Raw genomic sequence first — 22,585 nt, forward strand, 5'->3', positions numbered from 1 at the left:
AGCCTAGGCTCTTGATTCCTAGTCTAGTAACATTACCAGATGGTACTACCTCCCTCCTGAATGTTGATGTGGTGTGGAGGAGCCGGTGTTGGACTGGGTTGGACAAACTTTAAAAATTTACACAACACCTGGTTATAATTGAACAGATTTATTTGGAAGTACTAGCGTTTGAGTGCTGCTCCTTCTTCCAACTAAACCTGTTTGATTATAACCTGGTATTGTGTGATTTTTAACTTTGTCCCTTCTGAATAATAGTCTTGATCAAAATGCTAAACACAGCAAAACTTTCTTTGAGTTGCAGTTACAGTATATTTTCTTACTGTACTTATTTATCTAGTGGTGATATATCAAGCTAAGTGTTTACCAATCAAAAGCATTTTTGCAGTAAATATCAAGCAATTAGTTAATCCTAGAGTTTGACTATCTTAGTCTCATTTAAGTGGGTATAGTGGGTAAGAGTGAAACACACTGTTGTCTACTGAGAAGTTGTACAGAAAGAGTTTGGAAAGCAACATTTAATTCTCTGTTTGGGTTATGATCTAACAATATCACTTCTTTAAAGCATCTGTTTTAATTTGCCAGACGTTCTGTATTTTGAGCAACAATGATCTGATCTTAACAATATTTGCATAAATCAAAAATCAGAATTCTGTTTCTTTTTGCATCATATGTTTCCCTTTCTTAATTGTCCTATCTAATGCTTCTATTATAAGGATGGTGAACATGCTCTTCTTTTATAAGAGGGATTTAAGAAGGATATTACTGCATGCCCTTATAAAAGGGTATACGTCTTTGTTTTGTCATTTTTGTTAAAGAAAGTTGTACCAGTGGCTATCTATTGAATCTTTAAAAATATTTAATTTAACCTGACGCCGATGGATGGGAGGCCTCGTGGCTCAGTGGTAATGCGCCTGCCTCTGAGGCAGACACTCCTAGTTCAAGTCCTCCAAGATTGCTGACCATGGAAAGGGTATTCACAACACAGTCAAGCAAGTTGATAATTAATCTGCTAAATCATCCAACATGCCCATACTGGCATTAAAGCTGGAGAGATTCTGATCAGTAATGCTTGATATGGAGTGGTACCCATTCAAGTTATAACAACTGTTCTATAAAACAGAGAGAGAGATGCCTACCAAAACCTAAACTATGGAACAAATCTTGAAGAAGAATGCAATAATTTTGCCTAACCCTCAATGTTCGTGCTGTCCCTAGTTGACATTGAGACGGTGATGATAAACTGAATTCTTGAACTGCTGCGGTCCATGTGCTGTAGATAGACCCACAATGCCCTTAGAGAGGGAATTCCAGGTTTTGGACCCAGTGACAGTGAAGAAACAGCTTTGTATTTCTAAGTCATGATAGTGAGTGGCTTAGAACATAAAACATTACAGCGCAGTACAGGACCTTCAGCCCTCGATGTTGTGCCAAACTGTGGAACCAATCTGAAGCCTATCTATACTACATGATTCCATTTTCATCCATATGTCTAAAACATAGAACAGTACAGTACAGCACAGAACAGGCCCTTCAGCTCGCGATGTTGTGCCGAACATTGATCCTCATGTATGCACCCTCAAATTTGTGGCCTGATGCATATCCAGCAGTCTCTTAAATGTCCCCAAAGACCTTGCTTCCAGAACTGCTGCTGGCAACGTATTCCATGCTTTCTCAATTCTGTGTAAAGAACCCGCCTCTGACATCCCCTCCATACTTTCCTCCAACCAGCTTAAAACTATGACCCCTCGTGTTAGCCATTTCTGCCCTGAGAAATAGTCTCTGGCTATTGACTCTATCTGTGCCTCTCATTATCTTGTATACCTCAGTTAGGTCCCCTCTCCTCCTCCTCCTCCTCTTGGAAAAATGTCCGAGCTCAGTCAACCTCTCTTCATAAGATAAGCCCTCCAGTCCAGGCAGAATCCTGGTAAACCTCTTCTGAACCCTCTCCAAAGCATCCACATCTTTCCTATAATAGGGCGACCAGAACTGGACACAGTATTCCAAGTGCAGTCTAAACAAAGTTTTATAGAGCTGCAACAAGATCTCATGACTCTTAAACTCAATCCCCCTGTTAATGAAAGCCAAAACACCATATGCTTTCTTAACAACCCTGTCCACTTGGGTGGCCATTTTAAGGGATCTATGTACCTGCACACCAAGATCCCTCTGTTCCTCCACACTACCAAGAATCCTATCCTTAATCTTGTACTCAGCTTTCAAATTCGACCTTCCAAAATGCATAACCTCGTATTTATCCAGGTTGAACTCCATCTGCCACCTCTCAGCCCATCTCTGCATCCTGTCAATGTCCCACTGTAGCCTACAACAGCCTTCTATACTGTCAACGACACCTCCAATCTTTGTGTCGTCTGCAAACTTGCTGACCCATCCTTCAATCCCCTCATCTAAGTCATTAATAAAAATTACAGACAGTATAGGCCCAAGGACAGAGCCCTGTGGAACACCACTCACCACTAACTTCCAGGCAGAATATTTTCCTTCTACTACAACTTGCTGTCTTCTGTTGGCCAGCCAATTCTGTATCCAGACAGCTAAGTTCCCCTGTATCCCATTCCTCCTGACCTTCTGAATGAGCCTACCATGGGGAACCTTATCAAATGCCTTGCTGAAGTCCACATACACCACATCCACAGCTCGACCCTCATCAATTTTTCTAGTCACATCCTCAAAGAACTCAATAAGGTTTGTGAGGCATGACCTGCCCCTCACAAAGCCATGTTGACAGCATTTAATCAAGCCATGCTCTTCCAGATGGTCATAAATCCTATCCCTCAGAATTCTTCCTAACACCTTGCATACGACAGATGTGAGACTGACTGGTTTGTAGTTGCCGGGGATTTCCCTATTCCCTTTCTTGAAGAGAGGAATTACATTTGCCTCTTTTCAGTCCTCGGGTACGACTCCAGTGGAGAGCGAGGATGCAAAGATCTTCGCAAGTGGCGAAGCAATTGCATTTCTCGTTTCCCAAAGCAGCTGAGGACAAATCTGGTCCGGGCCTGGTGACTTGTCATCTTAATGTTTGACAAAATTTTCAGCACATCAGCTTCCTCTATCTCTATCCATTCCAGCATGCACACCTGCGCTTCAGAGGTTTCATTCACTACAAAGTTCGGTTCTCTCATAAAGGCAAAAGCAAAAAACTCATTTAGAGCTACCCCTACTTCCTCAGACTCCACACACAAATTCCCTATGCTATCCCTGATCGGCCCTACTCTTTCTTTGACCATTCTCTTATTCCTCACAAAAGTGCAAAATGCCTTTGTGTTCTCCCTAATCTGTTCTGCCAAGCCTTTCTCATGCTCCCTCCTCGCTCTCCTCAGACCATTTTTGAGCTCCTTCCTCGCCTGCCTGTAATCCTCTAGAGCTGAGCTTGACCTTAGCTTCCTCCACCTTATGTAAGCTACCTTCTTCCTTTTAACGAGAAGCTCTACCGCTCTCGTCATCCTTTATCTTACCCCTTCTTGCCTGTCTCCGAGGTACATATTTATTCATCACTTGCAACAACTGTTCCTTAAACAGTCTCCACATGTCTATAGTGTCTTTACTATGGAACAATTGCTCCCAGTCCATGCTTCCTAACTCGTGTCTAATTGCATCATAGTTTCCTCTTCCCCAATTAAATATCCTCCCATTTTGCCTAAACCTTTCCTTCTCCATAGCTATGTAGAATGTGAGGCAATTGTGGTCACTATCACCAAAATGCTCTCCCACCACAAGATCTGATACCTCTCCTGGCTCGTTTCTGAGCACCAAGTCTAGAATGGCCTCTCCCCTCGTGGGCCTGTCAACGTACTAGTTAGGAAACCCTCCTGAATGCACCTTACAAAAACAGCTTCAGTGGTCATTTAAATGCCCTTAAAGTTGGCAAGTCTACTACTATTGCAGGCAGTGCGTTCCACATCTCTACCACTCTGAGTAAAGAAACTACCTCTGACATCTGTCCTGTATCTATCACCACTCAATTTAAAGCTATGTCCTGTTGTGCTAGCCATCACCATCAGAGGAAAAAGACTCACTGTCAACTTTATCTAACTCTCTGATTATCTTGTATATCTCAATTAAGTCACCTCTCAACTTTCTCCCCTCTAACGCAAACAGCCTCAATTCCCTCAGCTCTTCCTCATAAGACCTTTCCCTCCATACCAGACAATGTCCTAGTAAGTCGCCTCTGAACCCTTTCCAGAGCTTCCACATCTTTCCTGTAATGTGGTGACCAGAACTGTCCTCAATACTCCAAGTGCGGCCACACTAGAGTTTTGTACGACAGCAGTGGACCTTGTGGCTCCAAAGCTCAATCCCTTTACCAAAAAAAGCTAACACACCCATATGCCTTCTTAACAACCCTATCAACCTGTGTGGCAACTTTCAGCGATCTATATACATGGACACAGAGATCTCTCTGCTCATCTACACTAACATTAGCCCAGTACTCTTTATTCCTGTTGCACCTTCCAAAGTGAATCACCTCATACTTTTCCATATTAAGCTCCATTTGCCACCTCTCAGCCCAGCTCTGCAATTTATCTATGTCCTTCTGTAACCTGCAACATCCTTCAGTACTATCCATAACTCCGCCTATGTTAGTGTCATCTGCAAATTTACTAACCCATCCTTCTCCACTCTCATCTAGGTCATTTAGAAAAATGACAAACTGCAGTGGCTCCAAAACAGATTCTTGCAGTACACCACTAGTAACTGAACTCCAGGATGAATATTTCTCATCAACCACCACCCTATCTTCTTTCAGTTATCCAACTTCTGATCCAAACCACTAAATCACCCTCAATCCCATGTCTCTGAATTTTGTGGCAATAGCCTACCATGGGGAATCTTATTGAAAGTCTTACTGAAAACCATATACACCACATCAGCCGCTTTACCCTCATCCACTTGTTTGGTCATCATTTCAAAGAACTCAATAAGGTTTGTGAGGCACAACCTACCCTTACGAAACTATGTTGACTATCTCTAATCAAGTTATTCCTTTCGAGATGATTATAAATCCTATCTTTTATAACCTTTTCCAACACTTTACCGACAACCAAAGTAAGGCTCACTGGTTAATAATTACCAGGGTTGTCTGTACGCCCCTTCTTGAACAAGGGGACAGCACTTGCTATCCTCCAGTCTTCTGGGACTTCCTGGAGACAATGGCACCACTCTCCACCTCTTCCTCCACTACATTGATGACTGCATTGGTGCCACCTTGTGCTCCCGCGAGGAGGTTGAGCAATTCATCAACTTCACCAACATATTCCACCCGAATTTAAGTTCACCTGGACCATCTCTGACACCTCCCTCCCCTTCCTGCACCTCTCTATCTCCGTTAATGACAACCGACTTGATTCCCACCCTACCTCCTGCAAAAATGCCATCCGGTATTCCCAATTCCTCTGCCTCCGCCGTATCTGCTCCCAGGAGGACTAGTTCCACCACAGAACACACCAGATGGCCTCCTCCTTTAGAGACTGCAATTTTCCATCTCACGTGGTTAAAGATGCCCTCCAATGCATCTCGTCCACATCCCACCCCATCACCCTCAATTCCCACCCTTCCAACCGTAACAAGGACACCCCCGCACCCCCCAACACCACCACCGGTGCTCTCCTCCCACCCTACCAACCTTTGCATAAACCACATCATCTAATGACATTTCCGCCATCTCCAAACGGACCCCACCACCAGGGATATATTTCCCTCCCCACCCATTTCCGCTTTCCGCAAAGACCATTTCCTCCGTGACTACCTGGTCAGGTCCACGCACCCCAACAACCCACCCTCCCTTCCTGGCATCCTCCCCTGCCACCATAGGAATTGCAAAACCTGCACCCACACCACCTCCCTCACTTCCATCTGAGGCCCTAAAGGAGCCTTCCACATCCATCAAAGTTTTACCTGCACATCTACCAATGTTATTTATTGTATTCGTTGCTCCCAATGCAGTCTCATCTACATTGGGGAGACTGGACTCCTCTAGCAGAGCGCTTTAGGGAACATCTCCGCACCAATCAACCCCACCGCCCTGTGGCCCAACATTTCTACTCCCCCTCCCAATCTGCCAAGGACATGCAGGTCCTGAGCCGCCTCCACTGCCATTCCCTCACCACCCGAAGCCTGGAGGAAGGACGCCTCATCTTCCACCTCGGAACACTTCAACCTCAAGGCATCAATGTGATTTTACCAGTTTCCTCATTTGCCCTTCCCCCACCACCCCCACCTCAACTCCAACCTTCCAGCTCCGCACCATCCCCATGACTTGTACTACCTGCCTATCTTCCTTTCCACCTATCCACTCCACCACCTCTCCAACCTGTCACTTCCATCCCCACCCCCATTCACCTGTTGTACTCTATGCTGTGTTCTCCACACCTCCTTTCATTTATTTCTCCATTCTGCAGGCACCCTGCCTCTATTCCTTATGAAGGGCTTTTGCCCGAAACGCCGATTTTCCTGCTCTCGAATGCTGCCTGACCTGCTGTGCTTTTCCAGCACCACTCTAATCTAGACTCTGGTTTCCAGCATCTGCAGTCCTTGTTTTTACCTACTATCCTTGATTGGCCCTAGTTGTTCTTTTATTCCTGATATACCTGTGGAAAGTTTTAGTGTTTTCCTTGATCCTACCTGTTAACAACTTCTCATGTCCTCTCCTGGCTCTTAACTCTCTCTTTAGGTCTTTCCTGGCTAACTTGTATCTCTCAAGCACCCTGACTGAACCTTCACCCCTCATTCTAACGTAAACCTCTTCTTCCTATTGACAAGAGATTAAACTTCTTTCGTAAACCATGGCTCCCTTGCTTGATCCCTTCCTCCTAGCCTGGCTTGGAGGGGAGTTCCCATCTATCTGCTGCTGTTGTTCTTTAAGATGGAAGTGGTCATGATTTTGGAAGGTGCTCAGGATCTTTGGTGAATTTGTGCAGGGTATCTTATAGATTGGTGATGGAGGGAATGCATACTTATAGAGATGGTGCCAGTCAAACGGGCTGCTTTGTCCTAGATTCTGTCCAGCTTCGAGTGTTGTTGGACCTGCACCCATTCAGGCAAGTAGGGAATATTCCATCATACTCCTGACATGTGCTTTATAAATGGTGGACAGGCTTTGGGAAGTCAGAAGGTGAACTGCCCTTGTAGCCACTTCATTTACATGGTGAGTCCAGTTGAGTTTCTGGTCGATGGTAATTCCCAGGATGTTAATTAGTGGAAAATTCAATGATAGTATCACCATTGAATATCGAGGGGCAGATGTTAGATTGTCCATTATTAGAGATGGTCATTGACTGGCATTTGAGTGGAGCAAATGTTACTTGACACTTGTCAGCTCAAGCCTGGACATTGTGCAGATCTTGTTGCATTTGAGCATTGACTGTTTCAGAATCTGAGGAGTTGTGAATGGTGATGAGCATTGTGTGATCATCAGCGAACATTCCACTTTTGACTTTATGGTGGAGGGAAGATCATTGATGGGGCAGCTGAAGATAGTTGGGCCTAGGGCACTACCCTGAGGAACTCCTGCAGAGATATCCTGGAGCTGCGATGACTAACTCCTAACAACCACAACCATTTTCCGATGTGCTAGGTATGGTTCCAACAATTGGAGAGTTTTCCCCGATGCTCATTGTTTCCAGTCTCATTGTCTCCTTGATGCCACACTCTTGTCAAATATAGCCTTGATGTCAAGAGCTGTCGCTCTTGTCTGACCTCTGAAATCCATCAACTTTGTCCACGTTTGAACGAAGGCTGTAATGACATCAGGAGTGGTCTGTCACCAAACTGGGCATCACTGAGCAGATAATTGCTGAGCAGATGCTCCTTGACAGCACAGTTAATGACACCTTCTATCGACAGTAGACTGATGTGGTGATAATTGGTTGTGTTGGTTTTATCCTGCTTTTTGTATACAGGACACAGCTAGGCAATTTTCTTTGTTGTCAGGTAGACAACAAGAAGGTCTCTTTACTCAGCAACACTCCCTCGGACCTTATCATTAAGTGTGTAAGTCCTGCGCTGATGTACCTTTCCAAAATGCAGCACCACGCATTGATCTAAGAAGCCCTCCTGAAGAAGGGCTCATGCCCGAAACGTCGATTCTCCTGCTCTTTGGATGTTGCCTGACCTGCTGCGCTTTTCCAGCAACACATTTTCAGTCATTATTATAAGGCTTGGCTAAGGGAGCAGTAAGTTCTGGAGCACAAATCTTCAGTGCTATTGCTAGGGATAGTCAGCATGGTTTTTTACGTGGGAAATCATGTCTCACCAACTTAAATGAGTTTTCTTTTTGAAGTAACAAAGAGGATTGATGAGAGCAGAGCAGTGCATGACATCTATATGGACTTCAGTAAGGTGTTTAACAAAGTTCCTCGTGGGAGACTGGTTAGCAAGGTTAGATTTAATGCAATACAGCGAGAACTAGTTAGTTCTGTACCCAAATGGCTCAAAGGTAGAAAACAGAGGGTGGTGGTGGAGAGTTGCTTTTCAGACTTGGAGGCCTGTGACCAAAAACTTCGAAGCCAGGTACACTATTTTTCGTAATTTTATATAAATGATTTGGATGTGAGCAAAAGAGGTATAATTAATAAACTTGCAGATGACACCAAAATTGGAAGCGTAGTGGACAGCAAGGAAATACAATGGGATCTTGATCAGATGGGATGATTGGCTGAGGAGTGACAAATGGGAGTTTAATTTAGATCAATGCGTGGTGCTGCATTTTGGAAAGGTACATCAGCGCAGGACTTATACACTTAATGATAAGGTCCGAGGGAGTGTTGCTGAGTAAAGAGACCTTGTAGTGCAGGTTCATAGTTCCTTGAAAGTAGAGTCACAGGTAGATAGGAAAGTGAAGAAGGCATTTGGTATGCTTTCCTTTATTGGTCAGAGTGTTGAGTACAGGAGGTCATGTACTCCTGTACTCAACACTCTGACCAATATGTCCATACAGCCGCAACATGACCATGGGAGGTCATGTTGCGGCTGTACAGGACATTGGTTAGGCCACTTTTGGAATATTGCATGCCATTCTGGTCTCCTTCCTATCGGAAGGATGTTGTGAAATGTAAAAGGGTTCAAAAGAGATTTACAAGGATGTTGCCAGAGTTGGAGGATTTGAGCTATCAGGAGAGATGGAATAAACTGGGGCTGTTTTCCCTGGAGCGTCAGAGGCTGAGGGGTGACCTTATAGAGGATTATAAAATCATGAGAGGCATGGATAGGGTAAATAGACAAAGTATTTTCCCTAGGGTGGGAGAATTCAGGACTAGAGGGCATATGTTTAGGGTGAGAGGGGGAAAAATATAAAAGGAACCTAAGGGGCAACGTTTTCATGCAGAGGGTGGTGTGTATGGAAAGAGCTGCTAGAGGGAGTGGTGGAGGCTGGTACAATACAGAATTTTAGTCATCTGGATGAGTTTTTTAATTAGAAGGGTTTGGAAGTATATGGGCCATATGCTGACAAATGGAGCTAGATTAGATTAGGATATCTAGTTGGCATGGACGAGTTGGACTGAAGGGTCTGTTTCTGTGCTGTACATCTCTGACTCGATGGCTGAAGGAAGACTGGTATCTGTGATGCTGAGACCCCTGGAGGAGGCTGAAATGGAACATTCGACTTGGCACTTCCGACTGAAGATTGCTGCGAATGTTTCACTCTCATTCTTTCGCACTGATGTGTTGGTCTCTTCCATCATTGACAGTGGGGCTATTTGTGGAGCCACCTCCTCCAGTTAATTGTTTAATTGTCCATTATCATTCACAACTGGATGTGGCAAGACTTCAGAACTTAGATCTAGTCTTGTGGCTGTCAGATAATTAAACTCTTTCTATCACTTGCTGATGGACAGCTTATGCCTGAAACGTCGAATTTCCTATTCCTTGGATGCTGCCTGACCTGCTGTGCTTTAACCAGCAACGCATTTTCAACTGTGATTTCCAGCATCTGCAGACCTCATTTTTTACCCACAGCTTTAAAAAGTGCTCTGTTTGTTTGAGAAACAGGCTGTTGTTCGGCATACTGTTTCCTTCCCTTCCCTTTCAGTCATGTCTTGTAAAATATGGTGTGATCATATGAAGATGGTGCTAAATGTACTTGCTTAGTAATTAATATACATGTGTCAGCTGGGGCATCTTCTATCATTCATTTTTATTATCTTTCTTTGTTAAAATGTCATCAGCCTTCAGAAAATTCGAAAGGAAGTGGATAACCTCTACTTTAATGCCCAGTTGCCTTGGAGATGGTGCGATTTCACGGCTCACCCACGAGTTTATACGTATGCTGACAGAACCGGCCTTGACCTAACTGATGTGAGGGTAGGTACATTTTTAAAAAAATCGATTTAGAACTCTTGGGACTTAAGTTGACAAATATTCTGTATTTTCAGAAATTGATTATTGATTGCTCTTTTCCTATCTCTCTCACTCCAATAATGATGTTGAGTATATCTATTGGTGTTATGATGTGTCTATAATGGGAGTTTTTTATTGCATGTGCAGTTATCATCCCTTGCTTCAGTACTGCGTCTCTGGGGTTTTACAGAAAGCTTTGTGCAGAAGTAATTCAAACGTCCAAAAACAAGAACCTCAGCCATTGCAGATGGCCATGTGTGTGTAGTAGTAGATGTTGGCAGCTGGCAACACCAACTGACATATTCTACAAAAAACAGTAAACCTGTTGTAAACAGTTATTGGACATTTGCCTTGGATGCTTCATGAAGGCAGTATTTGACTGAATATGGAATCAAGGAGGTTTAGCCTAGGCAGAGTTATTGCGAGCTGGGACAATCATCTCATCCCAGGATGTCTCTGCAGGAGGTCCTCTGGGTAGTGTCCTATCTGTAATCATCTGCAGTTTCATTAATGATCTTCCCCCTCTCATAAATTCAGAGGTGGGGATTCGTTACTTCTCAGATACTGAAGTAGACAGTGTCCTAGTGCAGCAAGATCTGGACAGTATTCACGCTTGGGCTGTTAAGTGGCAAGTACCATTTACTTTACTGATGTGCTAGGTAATGGCCATTCCCGATAAGAGTAAATCCAGCAACTGGCCTTGACATTCAATGGCTATGCCATTGCTGATTCCCCTGGGAATTCTGGGATTCTGAGAGCAGGTCCGAGACTGGGAATTCTTCAGCAGATAGCTCATCATTTGACTGTCCAAAGTCTGGCCACCATCTACAAGGTACAAATCCAGGACTGTGATGCAATACTCTACTTACCTGAATGAGAGCAGCTCCAGCAATACTCATGAAGCTTGAAACCATCCGGGGCAAAGCAGCCTACTTGATTGTTAGTCCACAACTTGTGAAGTGTGTATTATCCCAGATTTCCCTGATATGTCAGGTTGTTCACTGAGATAAGGGAGGGGCGCTAGCAAAAATGTTCATTTCCTTTCTGACCAAAGGGGAGGTATCCAAGGACTGGAGGACAGTCAATGTGGTACCTTTATTCAAGAAGGGATAAACCAGAAAACTACAGGCCAACCTCGATGGTGGGGAAGTTCTTGGAAACAATTCTGAGGAACAGAATTAATCTGCATTTGGAGAAGCATACATTAACCAAACGTAGTCAGCATCTTTTTGTTAAGGGGAGATCAGGTCTGACCAGCTTGATTTAATTTTTTTTTAAGTGACTAGATAAGTAGATAATGGCAATGCTTTTGATATAGTCTACTTGACTTCAGCAAAACGTTTGATAAGACTGATAGCATAGGTAAGTCCCCATGGGATCCAAGGAAATTTTGGCAACTTTGATCCACAGTTGGCTGAGTGGCAGGATGCAAAGGGTGATGGTTGAGGGTGTTTTTTGACTGGAAATTTGAGTCTAGTGGGGTTGTGCAGGGGTCAGAGTTGGGGGACCTTGCTGTTTGTGATTTATATAAACGATTTAGATTTGAATTTAGGGGGGTTGATCAGTAAGTTTGCAAATGCTACAAAATTGGTGAGGTGATACATAGTGAGAAAGATCGTCTTCAATTAAAGGAGGGCTAGTCAGGTGGCCTGATCAGTGGCAAATGGAGTTCGATCCATATAAATGTGAGGTGATGGATTGGGGTAGGGCAACCAAGGCAAAGGTGTATATGTGAACAGTAGGACCTTGGGAAGCACCAAGGATCACTTGCCCCTTAGTGTGAGTGTTCTCTGGTCCCTTAAGCTGTCAGGAATGGATAAAATGGTTAAGAAGGCATATGGGATACTTGCTTTTATTCGTCAAGGGATCAAATTTAAGAGCAGGGAAGTTATGCTGGAACTGTATAAAATGTTGATTTGGCCACGTTTAGAGCTTTATGTGCAGTTCTGGAATCCACATTATAAGAGAGATGTGATAGAACTGGAGAAGGTGCAGAGGTGATCAACCAGGAGGATGCCTGGGCTGGAGAGTTTCAGTTCAGATGGGGTTGTTCTCCTTGGAGCAGAGGAGATTGGGAGGAACATGATTGAGATGTATAAAGCTAAGAGGGGCATAATAAATAGACAGGAAGAAACTTTTCCACGAAGTGATTAAAGACCAGGAACTTTTTAAAAAAAAAGGTTTAGAGGAGATGTGAGGAAAATCACTTTCACCTAGAAGGCGATGTGAATCTGTATCTCACCCTCATAATGTTTAACAAGTATTTAGATCAACACTTACAATGTCAAGGCATATAAGTCTGTGGGTTGACTGCCGGAAAATTAAAATAATTAGGTGATTGATTGTTTTTGATGGACATTGATGTGATGGGCTGAAGAGTCTTTTTCTGTGCTGTGGAACTTTTGTCTCTATGACAACTGACATGCAGTGGCAGCAGTTTGTACCATTCACAAGATCTGCTACAACAACCCTCTGGGGCTTCTTAGACAGTGTCTCCCTCCTAGAAGGGCAAGGACAGCAGCTTCATGAGAAAACAACCATCTGCAAATTCCCATTAAAGTCACATACCATCTAGCGAAACAAAGATTAATGGAGTTGTGGATAGCGAAGTGGGTTGACAGAGGATACAGCAGATAAAGAACAGTTGGAGGCATGGATAGAAAAATGGCAGTTTAATGCGGCCGAATGTGAGGTGATGCATTTTGAAAGATCAAGTACAAATTAAAGTTATACAATGAATGGTGGAACCCTTAAGAGTATTGATATGCAGAGGGATCTGTGTATGCAGGTCCACAGATCAATGGAGGTGGCAGCTCAGGTAGATAAGGTAGTAGAAAAAAGGCCTGTAGCATGCTTGCCTTCATTGGAAGGGGCATTGGGTATTAGACAAGCTGTGCTGCAGCTTGATAGAATTTTAGTTAGGCCACACTATTGCATGCAGTTCTGCTCATCACCCTACCAGAAGGATGTGAATGCTTTGAAGAGAGTACTGAATAAGTTTACTCGGATGTTGCCCAGTGGTGGATTTTAACTATGAGAAAAGGTTGGATAGATTGGGTTTGTTTTCACTGGAACACATGTGGTTGAGGGGGCAACCTGATCGAAGTTTGTTGGATTGTGAATGGTGTGGATAGAGCAGAAAGTGTGAGGCTTTTTTCTTCAGGTGAAGGGATCAATTACTAGGGGACGGGTTCAAGGTGGGGAGAGGAGTTTAAAAGAGATGTGCGGGGCAAGTTTTTCACACAGGGTGTTGACTGTCTGGAACGTGCTGCCAGAGATGGTGGAAGCAGACACAATAGCAGTATTCTAAAAGCAGTTGGACAAATATATGAATAGGAAAGGAAAAGAGGGGCACAGATCCTGTAAGTGATGGCAGTTTTATTATGCAAGGGCAAAATGTTTTGGTGCAGGCTTCATGGGCTGAAGTACCTAGTCCTGTGATGTATTGTTCTTTGTTCTGACATGTAACTAAATTGCCATTCCTTCTCGTCCCTTAAGCACATCCATGGAGCTGTTATAGTCTTCATGGACTGTGATAGTTCAAGAAGGTGGTTCATTACCACTTTCCTGAGAGCAATTAGAGAAAGGCAATAAATGCTAGCCTGACCAATGATGCCCACATCCAAGAATGAATATTAAAACCAAAGCCTCAGGACTGTATTTTATTCAAGCATATAGATATGATAGATAGACATCATATCTATCTGAGCATCATTTTCTAATTCTAAACTACTTTTGAATATGCACATTTAGGCTGGCAAAACCTGTGACCAAACCTTGTTTAAGATAGGAGCGACTGCTAACTGTCAAAAAGGTGAACGTGTAATTCTTCCCAAACATCTGCAAGATGTAAATCCATATCATTATCTTGTTACCACTCAGGTATGTGCTCTTGAATCTTTTTTGCTTTTGATTATCTGATTTTGTTTGCTTCTTTGACAATTGATTAGTGAAAAGGAAATGAACACCTTGGCTTCAATTCACGAGAGCCATTGTTTTCTGCAAGAGACTTTAAACCAAACTTCTGTGTGCCTATTCATAGAGTCATAGAGCTGTACAGCATGGAAACAGACACTTTGATTCAATTCATCCACGCTGACCAGAAATTCTAAATTAATCTAGTCCCATTTGCCAGCATTTGGCCCATATCCCCCTCAACCCTTCCTATTCATATACCCACCCTTTTAATGTTGTAATTGTACCAGCATCCACCACCTCCTCTGGCAGCTTATTCCATACATGAACCACTTTATATGTGAAAAAGTTGTCCCTTAGGTTCCTTTTAAATCTTTCCCCTCTCAAATTAAATCAATGCCTTCTAGTTTTAGACGCCCCCAACCTGGAGAAAAGACCGTGGCTATTCACCCTATCCATGCTCCTCATGATCTTATAAATCTCTGTAAGGTCACCCCTCAACCTCACGCTCCAGGGAATATAGCCCCAAACTGTGCAGCCTCTTCCTATAACTCAAACCTTGTAAATCTTTTCTGAACCCTTTCAAGTTTCACAAAATGCTTCCATAGCAGGGAGATCAGGATTGAAAGCAGGATTCCAAAGTGGCCTAATGAATATCCTACACAGCCTCTACATGACCTCCAAACTCCTATATCCGAATTCATTGACCTGCATACCAAATGCCACCTTCACTATCCTGTCTACCTGGATCTCCACTTTCAAGAAACTAGGAACCTGCACTCCAGGGTCTATTTTTTTAGCAAACGTCCCAGGATCTTACCATTAAATGTATAAGTCCTGCCTGGATTTGCCTTTCCAAAAACCCGGCACCTCACATTTATCTAAACCCCTTTTGCCACTCCTTCGCCCAACTGGTCAAGATTCGTTGTACTCTGAGGTAACCTTCACTACACCTCCAATTTTGGTGTCATCTGCAGACTTAGTAACCATACCTCCTATGTTCACATCCAAATTATTTATATAAATGATGAAAAGCAACGGACTGAGCACCGATTCTTGAGGCACACTGATGGCCACAGGCCTCCAGTCTAAAAAGCAATGCTCCCCCACCACCTTCTGTCTTCTATCTTTGAACCAGTTCTCTATTCAAATAGCTAGTTCTCCTTATGTTACATGTGATCTAACCTTGTTAACCAGTCTACTGTGAGGAAACTTGTAGACACCATACTGCCACCCATATAAATAATGTCCAGCACTCTGCCCTCAACAATCCTCTTCACTACTTCAAAAATTAATTTAAGTTAGTGAGACATGATTTCCCAAGCGCAAAGCTATGCTGACTATCCCTAATCAGTTCTTGCCTCTCGGTTCAGGTCCAACCTGTCCTTGTACAGGTCACTTCTTCCCCAGAAGTGATCTAAAAATCCGAATCCTGCTCCCTGCACCAGTTCCTCAGTCAGGAATTCACCTGCCGTCTTCTCCTATTCTTACCCTCAGTAGTGTATAGTGCCAGGAGTAATCCAGAGATTCTATCTCTTGAGGTCCTGCTTTTTAGGCGGGTGGTTAACTCCTTATATTTTTCCATCTATGTCATCGCTACCAATATTTACAACGAATTCTGGCTCTTCATAGTCCCCTTTAAGAATTTGCTGCAACTGCTCAGAGATGTCCTTGACCCTGTACCAGGAAGACAGCACACCACCCTGGAATCTCAGGTGTGGCTGTAGATACGCCTGTCTGTGCCTCTGATGAGACAGGACATGTTGCGGCAGTACAGGACATTGGTTCAGCCACTTTTGGAATATTGCGTGCAATCCTGGTCTCCTTCCTATTGGAATGATGTTATGAAACTTGAAAGTGATCAGAAAAGATTTATTACAAAGATGTTGCCAGGTTAGGAGGGTTAGGAGAGGCTGAATAGGCTGAGGCTGTTTTCCCTGCAGTGGTTAGACGCTGAAGGGTGATGTTTATAGAGGTTTATAAAATCATGACGGGCATGGATAGGATAAATAGACAAAGCCTCTTCCCTAGGGTGGGGGAGTTCAGAAATAGAGGGAATAGGTTCAGGGTGAGAAGGAAAAGATATAAAAGGGACCAAAGGGACAACGTTTCACGCAGAGAATGGTGCGTGTATGGAACGAGCTACCAGAGAAAGTGGTGGAGACTGGTACAATTATAGCATTTAAAAGGCATATGGGCCATGTGCTGGCAAATGGGACTAGATTAGGTTTGGATGTCTGGTTGGATGAGTTGGACCGAAGGGTTTGTTCTGTGCTGTACATCTCTGTGACTCTGAGCGTCCCCCATTACAATTACTCACTTATACCCAGCTTTACATTATAGCCAGTTATGGTGCCAAAGACCTGGCAGCTACTGCTGCTATTTTCCCCTGAGAAACTATCCCCCCAACAGTATCCAGAATGGTATACTTGTTTGAGAGGGAGATAATCACAGGAGACTCCTGCACTCCTTGCCTATCTCTCCTGGTTGTCACCCATCTACGTGACTGTACCTGCAGAGTGACTACCTCCCTGAAACTGCTATCTATCGCACTCTTTGCCTTCTCTGTGCTCCTGATTGCTTCCAACTGCTGCACCAACCGATCCATGGTGTCTAAGAGGAGCTGCAGATAAATACACTTCCTTCAGATGTATTCGCCATGGACAGTCGACTGCTCCCTGATCTTCCACATCTGACTGGAGGAGCATACCACTCTATTGACTGCCATCTCTGCCTCTTTAACAACTAGCAGACTTAGGGCAAAAATGAGTCTCATCCTCACCTTGTTGTTGCTTGTCCTCTTCAACAAGGTCTGGTATTCGATCTAACCTGCAGCACCTTGACCACAAAGCAGCCCCTTGTAAAAATGGCTGGAGAAAGACACAACAATACCTCCTTCCAGCACTTGTCTGAACTCCCACACTTAGCTCAACTTCAAGTGTTTGCACACTCTTGCTGCACGCTCCGACATTTCTATTGAGGCACACCCATAAAAAATAGTCACTTTGTCAGTCTGATTGACGTCAATAGACTTTATACCAAAATGTATCAGTTTGGCTTTAGCGGTGGGAAGAAAATGGTGGTCCAAAACAAGATTATTTTGTGTCAATGTTGAGGTCATGATCTAAGCATTTTAAAACATAATATCTAATTATGAAACCTTTGAGAGATTTTAAATAATATTCAGTAATTGATACTTGTGGTGCTAGAATACTAAATCAATATTTTACTTTTCAAATATAGTATTCTGCCTACATTGTAGATGAGCGATTTCCAACTGTACCTGTCCTAAAATGGGCTCACATGCTGAAGTCACCACCGATGTTTGCACAAGTTGCATGTGGGGCAGCCAAAAAAAGAGCAAACAAGATTGTCCTGGGGACTCAGCGTACCCAGGAAGTCTTACTTCTGCAGTATTCAGGTGATTAGTAAATTCTGACTTTTATTATTAGTGAGATTTTGTTTGTCTGCTCTGTAACAACAAGATGATAATGATTCAAAGAAAAATAGCGTACTTTGGTGGATTTTAGGATGTTCAAGGTGGGCTGATGGGGAGAAAGGAAAATATTAAAGGGGTTCCCAGAGATCTATAGCTAATCAAAGATATTTAACGGCAGCTACAAACAATTTTCTGCGAGATAACAATGTTTGGTAGCTTACCTGGGATTTGTGGAACATTTTAAATTCTGTTATAAATTCTGCAAATGAATTGGATATGAACTCGAGGTATAGTTAGTAAGTTTGCAGATGACGTCAGAGTTGGAGGTGTAGTGGACAGCAAAGAGGGTTACCTCAGATTAAAACGGGATCTTGATCAGATAGCCAAATAGGCTGAGAACTGGCAGATGGAGTTTAATTCAAATAAATGTGAGGTGCTGCATTTTAGGAAAGCAAATCTTAGCAGGGCTTATACACTTAATGGTCAGGTCCTATGTAGTATTGCTGAACAAAGAGACCTTGGAGTGCAGGTTCATAGCTCCTTGAAAGTAGAGTTGCAGGTGGATAGGATAGTGAAGAAGGCGTTTGGTATACTTTCCTTTATTGGTCAGAGTATTGAGTACAGAAGTTGGGAGGTCATGTTGCGGCTGTACAGGACATTGATTAGGCCACTGTTGGAATATTGCATGCAATTGTGGTCTCCTTCCTATCGGAATGAAGTTGTGAAACTTGAAAGGATTCAGAAAAGATTCACAAGGATGTTGCCAGGGTTGGAGGATCTCAGCTATAGGGAGAGGCTAAACAGGCTGTGGCTGTTTTCCATGGAGCATCAAAGGATGAGGGGTGACCTTATAGAGATTTATAAAATCATGAGGGGCATGGATAGGATAAATTTACAAAGTCTTTTCCTTGGGCTAGGGGAGTCCAGAACTAGAGGGCATAAGTTTAGGGTGAGAGGGGAAAGATATAAAAGGGACCTAAGGGCCAACTTTTTCACACAGAGGATGGGTACGTGTATGGAATGAGCTGCCAGAGGAAGTGGTGGAAGCTGGTACAATTGCAACATTTAAAGGCATCTGGATGGGTATATGAATAGGAAGGGTTTGGAGGGATATGGGCCAAGTGCTGGCAGGTGGGACTAGATTAAGTTGGGAAATCTGGTTGGCGTGGACGAATTGGATTGAAGGGTCTGTTTCCGTGCTGTACATCTCTATGACTCTGACTAAGTGTGTTAAACTAGTGCCCTTTGTTGGAGAAGTTGTGTTAAACTGATTTTAGGAATAGTATTAAGGGAGAAGAGGGATTGAGAGTTGGTGAAATGATGGAGCAGAATATGTCATCATAAGTGTAGAAGCTGATCCAGGGTTACCAAGGTGCTGTGGATAATGTGGTTAATCAAGAGTGGGGGTCTAAAGATTGGTGGCCCCTAAAAGTACAGTAAAGGGTCAGAAGAGAAGTCATTGCTGGTGATGCTTTGGCTCAATAGCCTCTGATTTGCAGTTAACAGTAAAGCAAAGACACTCACTGCTGACCTCTCAGAAAAAGGTCAGATCCAGAAATTTCTGTGGAGAGAACTTTAACTTAGCTATACTGCGTTTCAATGGGGATTACGGGTGTCTCACTCCAGTAATGTCATCAAACCCTCAAAGCACTAATCAGATTAAAGTATCTTCAGCCTACCAGGAAACAAAAAGGAAACAAAACTGAAATCATTTTAATTTAACAATTTCATTGAGTAAATTAAAGATTGGAACATAGACTTGGATTAAACGGGCAGTTTAAATATAATGAACAGACTTCTTTAAAAAAGTTTTTAAAAATTATTTAAAAGTCTAAGTCACTGGAGATATTTAACACAGTTTCCACAAAAATAAAATTAAGATTGGTTTTACAGTAAGGCTGAATTTGTTGCTGCTGTAACTACAGAGGTTGCACTCTGACTTCAGTGCTTCTGACATCATTGCCAACATTTTCATAGGTAGCTGCTGGCATTAAAAGATAAGACCATCCACGATCGAGCAATTCAAAGATATTTTGACAAGTGTAGCACCAATAAAATATATTTTTCAAATGTTTCTCCGATATGCAGAGTCATAAATGTTGTGTTGTGGCATCTGGCAAACTTCAACAGTACTTAAAGATTGCAGTTTTCAGATGGTGTTGAATCACAAAACACCAGATAAAAATCCTGGGGTCACAATTTAATCTCTGTCCCACTTGTACCCATTGGCTGTCTAACCCACTACATTATCACTGGTTATCTAACACCAAACCCTTCACTGTCTCCCTACTCTCCTGAGAACTGAGATAAGTGAGCTGGATGGCTAACGTGGCCAGTAAGGTAGTGAGCCAGATGAGCAATAGGGTGGCAAGCATTCAATGGGTGTACAGGACATTGATTAGGCCACTGTTGGAATATTGCATGCAATTGTGGTCTCCTTCCTATCGGAATGATGTTGTGAAACTTGAAACTTGACAAAAATGTCTTCTTCAGCACCAACCTCCTATTATTGTGAGAGCAGAAAGTGCAGTGATTAGTACTGAAATCACAATAAAACCCACACATCTCATTGACGATTTGTTGCTGTAAACTGTACAAGTTTCAGGCCAATTAAGTGGTTATGCAGGGATGTAATTATTATACAAATATTCAATTTCCTCAAAACATTTACAAATTCATTAGGTGGATCTCAGCTTCCTTGCAAGTCACTTGGCCCACCACTGAAGCTTTCTAGTATTTATGATATGATGCAGCATTTACCGGTCAAGTTACCTCGGCAACATGAAGCAGTTGTTGAGAGGCTTCACTCCCCTGGAGCAGGTGAGATGTGCATTTTTCAAAAGGTTGTATTAAAATAGTCCAATAACCAGCGAAGTTGTTTGTAAATTTGTTTGCCATTTCACAATGACTGATTCATATATGGGAAATATAATTTTTATGAAATCTTACAAGATCTTCGCTTTATAATCATTAAGGTAGCATGAAGGTATGTTGCAGTTTTTATATACCCGTAGATTTGAACAAGATGAGGAATAGATGCAATTTAAATTTACAACTTGGTGTTTGAAGTCCTGAATGAATTTGATAGGAAGAAAAACCCCTGTTCTTATTTTACAGGACTCGCAACACTTTACCATTGTTGTGGCAAAAAGTCCCTGTCAGTGATTCAGCTCTCTGCAGTGGGAGACCTGTTTTACCAGATGCTAATTCGTAAGAATTCATCAACAAGTAGAAAAACCTCTAGAGTGAGGGTTGGATGTGATCATGAACCAAATAACTCAATTTTGACTGAAAGGGTACAATCATCAAATCATTCTACAGACGGTAGGGATGAAAGAGCAGAAGATTTGGCACAAGGTGAAACTGAAAGACCAGAAGGAAGTTCTTCGCGAAGTGGAGGAGATGAACAAAGTTTCCAATGTACTAATAAACCTTTAAAACCCAGTTGTACTGCTCTTGCTACATGTTCAAGATGGGTAAACTCATTTTTAAAGAAGCAAAAAAACTTTCAAAGTGCCTCCAATATGCTCCACAAACGTACTGGTATCAGTTCAAAACGTTTGTTTTCATGTAAAACATTTAAGAAGGGTGAAGAATCAACTGACACATGCAGGGAACTGTGGGATAAAATGAGTGCAGTTATGGAGAAGCAACAAGTCCTTTGTCACAGTACATTTCCAATACTGGATCCTGTTAGTGTCCCAGATGTTGTGGATGCCTCAAATTGGAGAGATGAACTAAGTGAAAGGCTAACAGCTGCGTGGGAAGGAAAGTGGAGTCAGTGGTGGGAAGAAAAGCTAGGTATGTACCGGGACAGGAAGATTCAAGCACTACGTGCGAAAAGACGACGTGAAAAATTAGCCCAGACAAGGCAACGGAAAGCGCTCTCGGGCAGTTTCACTTCCTCAGTGTCTGGCTTGTCTGACTTCAGTGATTTTTCAAGTTGGAGTACTTTCTCTGGAATAAATTCAGAGCACAGTGATTATTTGTCTGGTACAGAAAGTAATGTTACATCCAATAAATCAGCTGAGACAAATCAATCAATTAGGGCAGTTGCTGAAGAGTCTCGTAGAGAAATGGAGGCTGAGTCCAGTGCGGCTGTAGTGGAACAAAGCCAGGCACCAGTACCAATTTTTTCACAAGAAATGCAGTTAGTCAGTATTCCCAATGAACGGAAAAGGATTCTTCAAAATTACTTAGCTGCCCTGGAAGACCATTCATTCCAACCTCCTCAAGAGGGTGATGAACCAAGTATGCCATTATCATTAACTTCATCCATTCAGATGTCTTTTCCTGAACCATCACAAGTTGCATCTTCTTATGAAGTACCCTGGCGACCATCCTCTCAGAGTCAACTTGGATCATCTCAGCCGAAGAAGAAAAGAGCCAAGATGGGATTTTAAGAATTTAAAACCAAAACTATTGAGTCTTCATTTGGGAGAGAATTACCTTGCACATATCCCATTTAAATGTAAACTTTGGCTACCTGGACAGTACTTGTATTTGCAGGATGATTGTTAGTTCCTGTTTGGAAATTTTCAGTCCAAAATTGTTTTCACCTGAATGATTTGTTTTATTATTTGTTAAATTTATACTTAAAAAAAAACATAGATAAATAAATATTTAAAATAATGTTTCTTCAGGTTTTTGTTAGCCAAATATTGGAATACGCCTGTTCACAAACTGGTCAATTTATAATGAGGCATGTGATTAGCAGAGTAGACTTTTTCCTCCAAGCTCCAGTATGAAATGTCTTCCATTAGTTAGCTGCTTCATATCTAAACCATTTCAGTGCACAGATGCTAACATTGTAACAAGTGAAGCTTCTTCATGTCGACCCGTCAATGAGAAGTCTCAGTTATATTCTGTCTTCCT

The 22,585-nt window shown here is 42.6% G+C and overlaps 1 protein-coding gene across 1 annotated transcript in view; it reads left to right on the forward strand.

Annotated features, from left to right (window-relative positions):
- taf1c (TATA-box binding protein associated factor, RNA polymerase I subunit C) overlaps window positions 1-22,263 on the forward strand; it is a 52,498-nt gene extending 30,235 nt beyond the window's left edge. The window contains exons 10-14 of the mRNA XM_060829690.1: window positions 10,185-10,320; window positions 14,110-14,238; window positions 17,515-17,692; window positions 20,393-20,530; window positions 20,828-22,263. Of these exons, the coding sequence (XP_060685673.1) occupies window positions 10,185-10,320; window positions 14,110-14,238; window positions 17,515-17,692; window positions 20,393-20,530; window positions 20,828-22,113 (1,867 nt within the window). The 3' untranslated portion in view covers window positions 22,114-22,263. The remainder of the gene's footprint in view (window positions 1-10,184; window positions 10,321-14,109; window positions 14,239-17,514; window positions 17,693-20,392; window positions 20,531-20,827) is intronic.
- Window positions 22,264-22,585: the final 322 nt, after the last annotated feature.

The sequence above is a fragment of the Hemiscyllium ocellatum genome, chromosome 1, assembly GCF_020745735.1.
Source record: "Hemiscyllium ocellatum isolate sHemOce1 chromosome 1, sHemOce1.pat.X.cur, whole genome shotgun sequence".
Taxonomy (NCBI): Eukaryota; Metazoa; Chordata; class Chondrichthyes; order Orectolobiformes; family Hemiscylliidae; genus Hemiscyllium; species Hemiscyllium ocellatum.